The 11157-nt window shown below is 46.4% G+C and overlaps 1 protein-coding gene across 1 annotated transcript in view; it reads left to right on the plus strand.

Annotated features, from left to right (window-relative positions):
- The first annotated feature begins 3430 nt into the window (after positions 1 to 3430).
- The window catches only part of LOC104621054 (filamin-B), a 48429-nt gene continuing 40702 nt past the window's right edge, over positions 3431 to 11157 (plus strand). The window contains exons 1-6 of the mRNA XM_010287440.1: positions 3431 to 3701; positions 4693 to 4790; positions 5690 to 5837; positions 8949 to 9067; positions 9824 to 9901; positions 10690 to 10852. Of these exons, the coding sequence (XP_010285742.1) occupies positions 3431 to 3701; positions 4693 to 4790; positions 5690 to 5837; positions 8949 to 9067; positions 9824 to 9901; positions 10690 to 10852 (877 nt within the window). The remainder of the gene's footprint in view (positions 3702 to 4692; positions 4791 to 5689; positions 5838 to 8948; positions 9068 to 9823; positions 9902 to 10689; positions 10853 to 11157) is intronic.

The following is an 11157-nucleotide window of genomic DNA, read 5'->3' on the forward strand; positions in this document are numbered from 1 at the left end:
CACTTTCTTTTCACTGTTCCAAATCTTGGCTATGTTAAACCGGCAGTGTGCACTTGGAGGTGGTGGGGGATGCCTGCAAATTTGGTTGTACTAAGTGGGTTTTGGGGTTCTCCAGACCAGCTCTGCGTTCCTTGTGCCAGACCTGTCAACAGATACTTGCATCTTAATGGCGGAGAGACCTTGCAGAGAATACACTGAGTGTTTTCCGTTGGTTAATGAAGGCGGCAGCACCAAAGCGGAGGCTCTCCTGGAGAGTCTGAACACTTGGGCAGAGCTGAGTTTCACACCAGCACTTGAAAGCTAGGCCTACTTTGGGCTGGACTCTGGTCTCTTCTTGAACCTGGAGGGTCCTTTTATATTGTGATGGAGATCACGAGCCCAGGCCAGACAGGAGCTGAGCTGCTGGTGGGATCCCCTGTAGCTGGGAGTGGGGTGCCTGCGGGAAGGGTGTGTGGGCAGCTCTGGGTGCTGATAAGGTCTCCTGTCCTGCCCAGGAGTTCTTCTCCCTCCCTCTTCCCCACCCCAAACGAAAGCAGACAAGCCCTCCGACAAGCAGGCTTGGAAGAAATTACCTCATGAGATCCCTATGCCTGTCCGGAAGCCGGGAGGCTGTAAGAGCTTGCTGGTTTTGCTAACGGAATGCAGTCGCGGGGATGGCACCAGCCCTAGGGAGGAAGAGCCGTCCCGTTCCTGTGGTGACCTTTTCCTGTCGCCGGGGCAGCGGCCCCGTGCCTGGCCTCCCTGCATGGGGCTGGTGAGATGGGATATTCCTGCTCTCAGTGTGAAGCTGTCTTGTGCACGGGCTCTTCTTCCCCAGGTCGAGGACCACTGCCCAGCCGTGCCTGTGGAGGTGGCAATGGGGTGCTGGAGGAAGCTCTGAGCAAATGGCCGGTTACTGCAGTAACCGCAGCGCATCCACATATAGACTTTATTTATGTGCCGTAAATACGAAACGGGCCGTTGCTTATCTCGAGTAACGTGCGCGTAGCAGCGTGCTTGAGGTGACTGCGTCCCGCTGGCTTTTCTCCCTGGGAATGCTGGATGGCTTTCTAAAATGAGTTTACTTCTAGCACGCTAAATCATCACTGCGTCCACTCTAGCAAAAATGTCGATGTCAGTATAAATCTGAAACCGAAGCTTGGAGGCGTTTCTGGCGCGGGGATGCGATGGCCAGCGGTGTGCTCCCACGCCGCGGTGTCAGTGGGTGGTCCTGCCGTGGGAGCGTGGAATGGAGGTGCCGCAGGCACGGGCGGCGGGCGGGCGGTGGGGGCTCGCACTGGCCGTCTGGTTTTGACATGCTCCAGCCCTTAATTCCAGCTTGCGGAGCTCGGGTGCTGTGGTGAGCCTGCCAGCAGGGTTTGGGGTCTCTCTCTTGCGTACAATGCATTTCTTCCTTCTGCTCTGATACCATTGCTTTCAAGAAAGCTTTACCCTAATAGGTTGTAAGGGAGCATCTTCCCTCCACTGACCACTTTGCAGCTCAACTGGAAAGAGGGGGGAAATGGGTAACAGCAGGGACTGTCTGTTTAGTTGTTGCTAGGAGACACACCTCTGACGTGATGCAGACTTTTACCTTGGAACCTGTAATTAAAACCCAGCGGGGCTTAATCACCTCATAGCTATCCATTGTGTATCTTGGAGGGCAGTTAAGTGGCAGACACTTATCATAATCCTGTAAGATTAGTCAAAATTGATGTTAGAGAAAATGCAATACAAATAAAATCTGAGTGGAAACCAGACGATGACTATCCAGAAAGGCCAAATGCTGTTCAAGGTCTGAAGTTACAGTATTATCTGTTCAGGACATACTGCCCTATTGTGAAACCACATAAATATTAACCGCTTTGCCTGAGCATTGGGTTAAAGGGAACACCCTCATGCTTACTGTTCTTGGTCACTATTCTGTATAATGACTTGTTTTGCAAGTCAGGAGCTGGTTTTGTATTGGTATTACCAAGATGGTATTGGGTTGCTGCTGCAGTCTCTATAGCTGAAGAGGAGCAAGTAAGGCATGCCCGGTGGATGTTGGGCATGGTGAGGTTTGGCTTGGAGGACTCTACCTATAAACAGTGTGAATTTGAACTGGAGAAGGCTACTGAAGTACTGAACACTTTTCCTTTGCTAGCTAGGACTCATTAAGATCCCTGTACAATTATTTCAGTGGCATAAAAGTGAGTTTGTACTGCTGTAGTTGTCTTTACTCCAACATCTGCTCTGGGAGCTGGAGAGCAGACAAGAGCTTCCAGGTTGCTTATAACTTCTGTTGGCTAAGAAGGGGTTGCCTTAGTAACTGTCACTGTAATGGAGGAAAGAAGAGCAAAATGCTCTGCTGTAAGGTGTTTCTGTGAATGAAAGGATCAGTCGGGCTGAGGGCATCCCCTAACACTGCAGAACAAACCTGGTTTGATTAAGCTGGGACAAACTGGAGCTGTTACAAGTGTAATGCAACCTGAGTAGCAGCTACAAGTTCAGAGGGAGTGCATCTAACTTGTGACTCACTAAAACCAAAGTAAATTGCAAGAGTATTCACAGAACTGTAGAGGTGACTTCATAAAGCCAAAATGATGCAGAAAAATATCCTGCTCCTTCAGACAGCTGCTTAGGATAATCTGATCTTGATGCCCAGCAGCCTTAAACTCAGCTGCATGGTGTGTCTTAAAATAGAGCTGTGGCATGGCCACTGTGGTGATAAACTTTTTCTAGGCTGGAGTGTGGCATGGTTTTGCCAGAGCTGGCTTTTCTTTTTCTTCTAACTCTCAATTTGTGGTGTGAAGGGATGACTTTTTGTGCAGGTGGGAGTGTGATGGTGCAAAGGATGCCTGATGGGTCTTCCACTCCCCACTTTGCTGTTTGTAGCCAGGTCATGATATATCTGGACTTTGTTCTATTTCCAAGCTCTGGCTTTGCTGGACTTCATCATATAGCACTTTTTTCTGTTACCATTTTTAATGCAAACTGTGGATGCCTGTGGGGAGGTGCGCTGTATAAATGCAGTTTCCTAAATGGTGCTTTAGGTTTGCCCTGGGGTATTCTGCCCCAACTGAGATGCTGCTCTTTGAACTCCATCATATCCTGTTTAGCCTCTGTCATAAGATACAAATGCTATTAAAAATGCCAGGCGGCAGTTATCATCCAAATGCAAAATACCAGAGATCTTAAACTGCAGATTCTCCAAAGCTTAACCTTGTAAAGCTTCAAGGGCAAGTCACGCTGCCCTTGGAGAGCACTGAGCTCTCAAGGCAGCTGGAGAGCACGGAGTCTTTGGACTCCTCTCTTTCCTCTTGTCTAATGCAGGGCATGAAGAATGGTGTCTCGGCCTGAGCAAGTGCCTGCGGTAACCTGGGTCGCCTCGTCACTGATTACCTGGGCATGAGTGCAGGCACAGTATTTTAAAAACATGCCTCTTTCCTTTTGGGGGGGCAGTAAGCAGATGTATGTCTTTTGTCTTCCAGATAGTAAAGCCATAGTTGATGGAAACTTGAAGTTGATCCTTGGCCTGATATGGACCCTTATCCTCCACTACTCCATTTCCATGCCAGTGTGGGAAGATGAAGGTGATGATGATGCAAAGAAGCAGACTCCTAAGCAGAGGCTGCTGGGCTGGATCCAGAACAAAATCCCTTACTTGCCAATCACTAACTTCAATCAAAACTGGCAGGATGGCAAAGCACTGGGGGCTCTTGTTGACAGCTGTGCTCCAGGTAAGTCCTTTGCTCTGATGGTCAGTGTTTTCCTTGCTTGCTGTCCTCCTCTTGGCTGCTCTGCTGTTCCTTTGGGAGGAGGTTTTCACTGCTGAGCTGGAGATGGGAATGAGGCTTTCAAGAAAACCTGAGTCCAAAGAGGCCAGCTGTGGGAAGCAGCAAGTTGTAAATGACTTGGCTGGGAGAAGTACTGGCCTAAAGCAGAATGTGCAGTGGCATTATTGTAGGCGCCATGTCTGAGCTTTGTATTGGGTGCAAGGGACAAAGGCACAAATGCTGGCTCCTAAATGCAAGAAAGACTTGTTCCCACAGCAAGTGCCAAGAGCCTTTCAACTTCAGGGCGCAGCAGGAGGCTTCATGTGTTCTCCTGAAATAGGATTGCAGAGGGAGCACAAAGCAGCCAGAAGCTGCGCGGTACCTGAAACTTCAGTGTTAAGGAGCACAGCCTTAGCTTGCTGAAGGCGAGTAATGTGATGAAGTGTGAAAAAGGCCGTTTCCTCACCTTCTTGTAAAACAGCCTTGGTAGTGCAGTTGCCTGGTGTTCATCTAATGCAAGCTGGGGTGCTGTGGCAAGCAGCTGAAACTTTCTTTTCCAAATTTGCTGCAGGAGAGCCAGTGAAAATGTTGGCTAAATGTATTCATGCAGGTTGGCTAGAGGTATTCATGCTGAATTTGGAGGGTGTCTTGCCCAGCTTGAATTAAAGCAGTGCAGTTGCGTGGCTGAAAAGCTATACATCCCTCTGACAGGCAAGGTGGGTGGGAGTCTCTCTGAGCTGGCTGTTGCTGTCTGTGCCATAAGGGCCCGTGGAGATGCTGGTTGTCGTCTCAAGCGTTTTCAGTGAGCGGCACGTGCTCATCTTGTTTTAGTTACTTCTGCAAATGTCTTTCTGTAGAGCAGTGTAATACAAGTGTCTGTGGAGTTTGTTCGTGGTTTCTTCAGCTAGGGAAGCTCCTTTGCAGATAACACCTAACAACTGAAACGTCCTTGCAGGCCTGTGCCCTGACTGGGAGACCTGGGACCCAAAGAAACCCGTTGACAACGCTCGGGAAGCCATGCAGCAGGCGGACGACTGGCTGGGTGTGCCGCAGGTAAGGCTGTGCAGGCTGCCTGTGGGAAGCACAGCGGTTAGCTTTGTACTTGCAACTGGCTTGAATTTAGATTGAGACAATCAGGTAAAGTTGCTTGGACGCTTCCAAAAGTTACAGTTCACTTTGTGAAATTGCCTGAGAAGGGGCAAATCGTAATGAAATGCGCTATTAGATTTCAGAGCTCTGGCTGTAAGATTTTGTGTAGGTGTCTCTGCTGAAGACGGCTGGTGTTGCAGCATGTAGGTGGGGTAGGGGAAAAAGTGCGTGTGTAGTGGTGCCTGCTTTTTAGCCCATGGAATGAGTTTGTTTTGCTGCATTGAATTCCACAGAAGAAAAACTTACTGGCTTTGGAAATCACCTGCAAAGATGACTTTCAAACAGAGAACAATGTATTTGAAAACCAGATTGTTTTCATGCTGATAAAGTTGGACAAAAGTGCTGCAGGCTCTGAAGCTGTTGGAGCAGCTTCTATCGTGGGAGCAGGAGAACAGACTGGTCACAAGTGTCACTTTGCAAGCACTGCAGTTCAGAGCTGTCACACACAGGATTATGAATTACTAATTCTCTCCGTTTCAGTCATCCCAGTGTTGCTTTTTGGGGGGAATATAGCCACTGTTGTCTTGCCTTGCCACAGTTTAGTTTGTCATAGCCTCCTGAGAACCCCTTATAACCAAGGCACAAAAAGCCCCCAAACCACATTTGGACCATAATGAGCTGCTTGATTTTCTTGCCATAAGATAATAAATGAAGTTGTATGTATGAAAGGGAAAATAAATGTAAGAAATCGCATTAGCATGCGGGGGTTTTGAAATGTAAGACTCTGTGTCATAGCTCTGTTTCTGTGTTGACATACGGTAACCAAGCACTGGTACAATATACTTAATTGCGCTGTCTTTCAGGTTATTACCCCTGAAGAAATTATCCACCCTGATGTGGATGAGCACTCTGTAATGACTTACCTGTCCCAGTTCCCCAAAGCCAAACTGAAACCAGGAGCTCCTTTAAAACCCAAACTGAATCCAAAGAAAGCAAGAGCTTATGGCAGAGGTAAGGACTCTGTGAGCTTAAGCTGCACAGAGCATTTAACTCTTCAGAAAGCTGGGTGGGGTTTTCTGCTTATGTTGAACTCCAGACCTACTGTAACTGACTTCAAAGTTTCACTTGTATACTCTTGGTGTGGTGCCTAGTTTCAGAAATACATGGATATAATCCAAAAGACGCTCCTAGTTCTAACATGTAAATTCCCCAAGGTCTCTGAACCTGTTTTGCAAGCTGCCAGCCTTGCAGTCCATAGCTGAAAAGAAGTAGCATGATACAGGGCTGAAACAACCTTGGTGTGGAATTTAAGCTAGCAGTGTTGCTGCTGATGGTCATCGATCTAGCAGTGAATGCTTCTCGTGATAAAACAGTCCTTATAAGAGGAAAAACATCTTTAGATCTGTGTGTATCTGAGCAGGCTCTCTGTAGAGGCAGAGTCTCCAGTTTCCCAGGCTTGATGGCAGATACGTATTAGGGTCAGCTAATTCTAAACAAGTTATTTGGATTGATCAGTAGGTGTGAATACTTTGTTTGCACATGCACAAAGGTGGGTTGGTAACCCTTCAAACATTAAATAGTGCCAAGCTTTTGTTGTAAAGGCTGTGTTTGCTAATTGGAAGGACTTGTCCATAGATGTTTATGCAAATGTAGATCTACATAGGCATTTATATTTTTAACTTACCTTTTAAATGGATAATTCCTGTAACTTCTGATGTGGTTCTACTCTAGAGTGGAATACAATCACAATTAAATGAATAACAGATTTTTACCTTTAATGTGCTTGGTGTGTAGCAAGACATTACTTATGCATTACACTTAGTTCTCTGTTCTGTCTTTTTTTTTTAACTCTGGGGGCAGCTGTTGGTCCTTCAGGATTTTTAGAATTCTTGGGGTTCAAAATTGAGTGTACAAGAGTGTAATAGGAAGAAACAAAACTTTCCTTATTTTTTTTTCTGTTTTTCTTGGGCTTTTTTCCAACTTCATTTTCTATTGAAACTTAACTAGTGGAATGAATGGACATGGATGTTATCTCTGCACTGAAGAGCAGTCACTGTAGTCTGAAGTGGGTTAGTACTTGTTCTCTTGGGGTTAATGTCCTTTGTTGATGCCTTCCACAGCAAACCACAATACATAGACACATTTGTCAGACCCAAAATACGTAGACTACTATACTTCACTTACTGTGTAATGACTGAACAACCTGCCTCAGTCTGGCAAGTGTGGCTTTAGTCATGTTCATATTCCTTCAAAAACTGGAATTATTTTGTCTACTTTTGTGCATACAGTGCTCTGGAGTCATCGTAATGGAAGTTATAAAGGGTGAGCAGCTCTTCTTGAAAGATTCCAAAGTTAATTGCTGAAATGGAATCACTAAATACAAATGACAATTCTGACTGCTAACATATGTCAGAACCAAAAGGCAACTCCAGCAGCAAGGGGCTCACTGCCCAACTGGGCAGGGTCTTTTGGACAGATGAGTAACAGGTCTTCATGCTTCCAGAAAAAGGTGACTGTCAAGCGTGAAGTTCCTCGGTCTTAGCTTTTTTATTATTGCTTTTCCATGTAAGTTGCTCATAACCTCCCAACATGAGTCTTCATTGTAGCACATCACACCCTGGATACTGTGGTGGCTTGCTCTGAGGGTAGCTCTGTGTAGACCCAATGTGAAGTGAGCCTGGAGAGGGGCTGTACAGAGTTGTGCAGATCAGTGCTGATGCACCAGCAGTTCTCATTTACCCAGTGAAAGCAGATCTCTGAGGGGAGGGTAAAATCTAGAAGACGAAATGTAGGTTAAGAAAGTGCTGTGTCTGAAGCTGTCTTCTGAGGATAAGCTATCCTTCTTGGTGAGCTTGCAGAAAGAGGGATACTTAACTTGAATACCGTATCCTAATGCTTGTGCGGTGGACTGAAGATACGCAGAGCGAATTTATAGCTGTTTAAGCTAGATGACAATCTAGGGCTTAGTTTGAAAGAATGAATATGTCAATTGTTAACACCTTATCAGAATGCTCAGATTTCCTAGCAAAAACATGATCTTCCTTGCATTGCTCTCAAGTTATTGTTTTCTGAAGATAAACAAGTTCAGGAATTCTGTTGTTCACAACCACTTCCTTTATAATCTATCAGACATTGCACTTTCCACTAATTGTGCTATGGACCCACAGTTTTATGAATAAGCCGAGGAGTAATTCCCTTGGAAGGAAGGGTATATATGTTTGGGCTAGTCCGGAACCAGCAACTTTGGGAAGTTCTTCCGCCCACTCAGTCTGACACCGCCATGACAGGTGTCATGACCTGGGGCTAAGTGTAGGGAGATGATGAAACCCTGCTGGTAAATGCGTGCTGTAGCAGGCCCTGTGCTGAGGAATAAGGAAACTGATTAAGAGTTAAGTGGAAGTGGCACTGAATTGGAGGATTTTCGTGGCTTAAAGAGGTTCCTGCGTGCTGTTTGTACAGTGTTCACTATGGCAAAGTAGTTTGAGCAGCTTTCAAAGAATAATGAATCTGAGCAGTGTCCGTACAGCGGAGTTCTGAAAATGGAGTAAAATGGGACAGTATAGGTAACAACTGTCTTGCTTAAGTAAGTCTTTCACTCTTGGCTGTAGGGTAATGACTTTACCAAAGGCTTCCCAAAATTTCTTTCCTGCCTCCCTGGTTGCCATTCCTGCACTGCAGCACTGGTGCAGCGTTTAGCTGCATGAAGCAGAGCAGCTCCTAAAGAGCAACTACTGCACGTAGCCTACACGCTGTCGGTGATGACAGTGAGCTGCCAGGCACTCACCAGCTGTGGGCAAGATCTTCAGTACATTGCTCAGGCAAACAGGGTAACTTGCTTTGACTCAAAACCAGAAGCCAGTTGGGTTCCTGACTCTGCCAGAGATTGAGATGAGTGCCAATGATACAACCAATGTTGAAGAATGCTTGTAGTTGTAAGAGTGGGGGTTACTGTGAGCATGAATCTCTGGGCAGATGGTGAACAGGCATCTCACAGCAGCCTGAGGAAGGCTGGTGCTGGGGACTAGTGTAGGAGGATGAGTTGGACAGCTTGCGGGCAGCCTCCAAACTACATTTTAGGTTTTGTAGCAACAGCTAATGTGCCACTCTGCATTTGCCTTGCAGGGATTGAGCCTCATGGGAACATGGTGAAACAGCCTGCCATCTTCACAGTAGACACCATCAGTGCTGGGCAGGGAGACCTGATGGTCTTCATAGAGGATCCAGAAGGAAACAGGGAGGAAGTATGTATGTTAAATATTTTGTGTGGAAAACATAAAGCTGGTCTGAATGATGAAGTTTTTGCAGTAACCTCCATCTTTCATAAGTGAGGTCTTAACAGATAAGTAATCTAAAAAGAAGTTGCAAAATACCATCTATAAAAAGTACAAGCCTCAAGCTTTTCCTCATAATTGCCTTACTGGATGAACTTGAAAAAAATTTTCACTATCTGCAACTAAGCAACACAACTCCAATGTCCAGTAGTTGCAGTGCTTTAGCTTGACTGGCCAAGTACATTCTGACACGCTTTTAGATAACACACATCACTAAATCACTGTCTGCCCTTACTCATTCTGCAAGAATGGCTAAAGCAGCTATTTAGATGCCATGAATCATTTTGAGTTAAAATGCTGGGTTTTAATGTTTATAGAAACTTCTCATCCAAGTACTCCACTTGATCATGTTACAACATTCCAGAAAAATACAGCTGTATGTTGGACTTAACGTCTCCTCAGTTTTGGCCTGCCTTAGTAGAGCAATTAACAGCAAGGGAGAGGGCTGGAGTGGGGAGAAAGTAGCTTGTTTCGTCTCATGTAAAGGCAAAACCAATGGGATTTTTTCCGTGTGAGATGGGGAGGTAGCAAGGATCCCTGTTCCCATAGAAATGTGTCTCTGACATTGCTGACTCTGGAAATAGTTTGCAGTATCAAACACTACCCAGAAAAGTCTTAGGCTGGTGTGCATAGGCACAGCTCAACGATGGATGTGTTTTCTCCTAGGCGAAGATAACACCATCCAGTGACAAAAACAAGACCTATTCAGTTCAGTATGTGCCAAGGGTTACTGGGCCTCACAAGGTAGGTTGTGTGTCAGTAACCAGTGCACTCTTGCTAAATGAGCTGCTCTGCTGGTTAATGTGAGGGTTGTGTGTTTACTAACAATGCAATAGCCACTCTGGGCGTCTTGAAGAAAAAGTAACCTGATGTGGCCTTAATTCTCCATTTGAGCTATTGGGCTGCCCCCTTCTCAAGGGAGAAGGGAGTGTGTGTGTGTTGGGAGAAAGTGTGTGGGTGTTTGGGTATCAAGTGCTACAGCTGGCTCTCCTCTCACATGGGGCCACTTCTTGCAGCTCATGAAACCAGTTTTGTGGGTTGTCACAGAGGTGCAGAGGCAAGTACCATGTTGTTTCTATAAGGCGTTTCTTTGCTGATGATCTTGTACGCCGTAGGGGTTTTGCAGAGAACGTTCCCCACCCAGCTCTATTGCCTGACACCTGCAGAAGCAGGTTTATGATGGGTAATCCCATTGCTTGGTACTTGCTTGAGTGGCTGGTCCCAGAGCCAGCCTGAAAAGGTAAAAGTAACTCTTGCTGCTACTTCATTGCTGGATGGTGATCTGCCTTGTATTGGCACATGTCGATTCAAGCATCCCTGCTAGTGTGGCTGGCCCTGTGATCAGCAGCACTTTAAGGAGGTGGCTAGCAGTTACGTGGACAGGATGAAGGTTGTGGGTTGCATGGTCTCTCTCACCTTTGAGGCTTAGACTCTTCATGCTAGGAACGCAGGTGCTTGACCCCACGCTTGGCTGCGTGGTGGTGACACTGAGCTCTGCCTGGTGGGTTGGAGCTGATGCTGTCTGTCTCTAGGTTTCAGTCCTGTTTGCTGGGCAGCACATCTCAAAGAGCCCATTTGAAGTGAATGTTGACAAAGCCCAGGGAGATGCAAGCAAAGTAACAGCAAAGGGACCGGGACTGGAGTCGACAGGAAACATTGCCAACAAGCCTACCTACTTTGACCTCTACACAGCAGGTAAGCAGGATGAATGAATGCTGAAATTGTCCAGCTTCCTCAAATTTGAGGAACACTTAAACCATGGAGGAATAAACAAACCCTAACTGAAAAGTGGGTGAGAATTTGCAGCCTCATCAGGTTCAGAGGCGAAACAATAGTTGGGCTGCTCTGGAGGCTTCTGCTGTGTATGAAGTGTTTGAAGCATGGAGCTGAGCTGGGGCAGGAAGGAGCTGAGCATCACCCAGAAATTTGTCATGAGCTTGCTGAACGGCAGCAGGCAAGTTCCTGGCTGATTTCTTCCCCCAACTCACTTTAAGCAGGAA

This window comes from Phaethon lepturus, unplaced genomic scaffold (assembly GCF_000687285.1).
Source record: "Phaethon lepturus isolate BGI_N335 unplaced genomic scaffold, ASM68728v1 scaffold33705, whole genome shotgun sequence".
In the NCBI taxonomy this organism is placed as follows: domain Eukaryota; kingdom Metazoa; phylum Chordata; class Aves; order Phaethontiformes; family Phaethontidae; genus Phaethon; species Phaethon lepturus.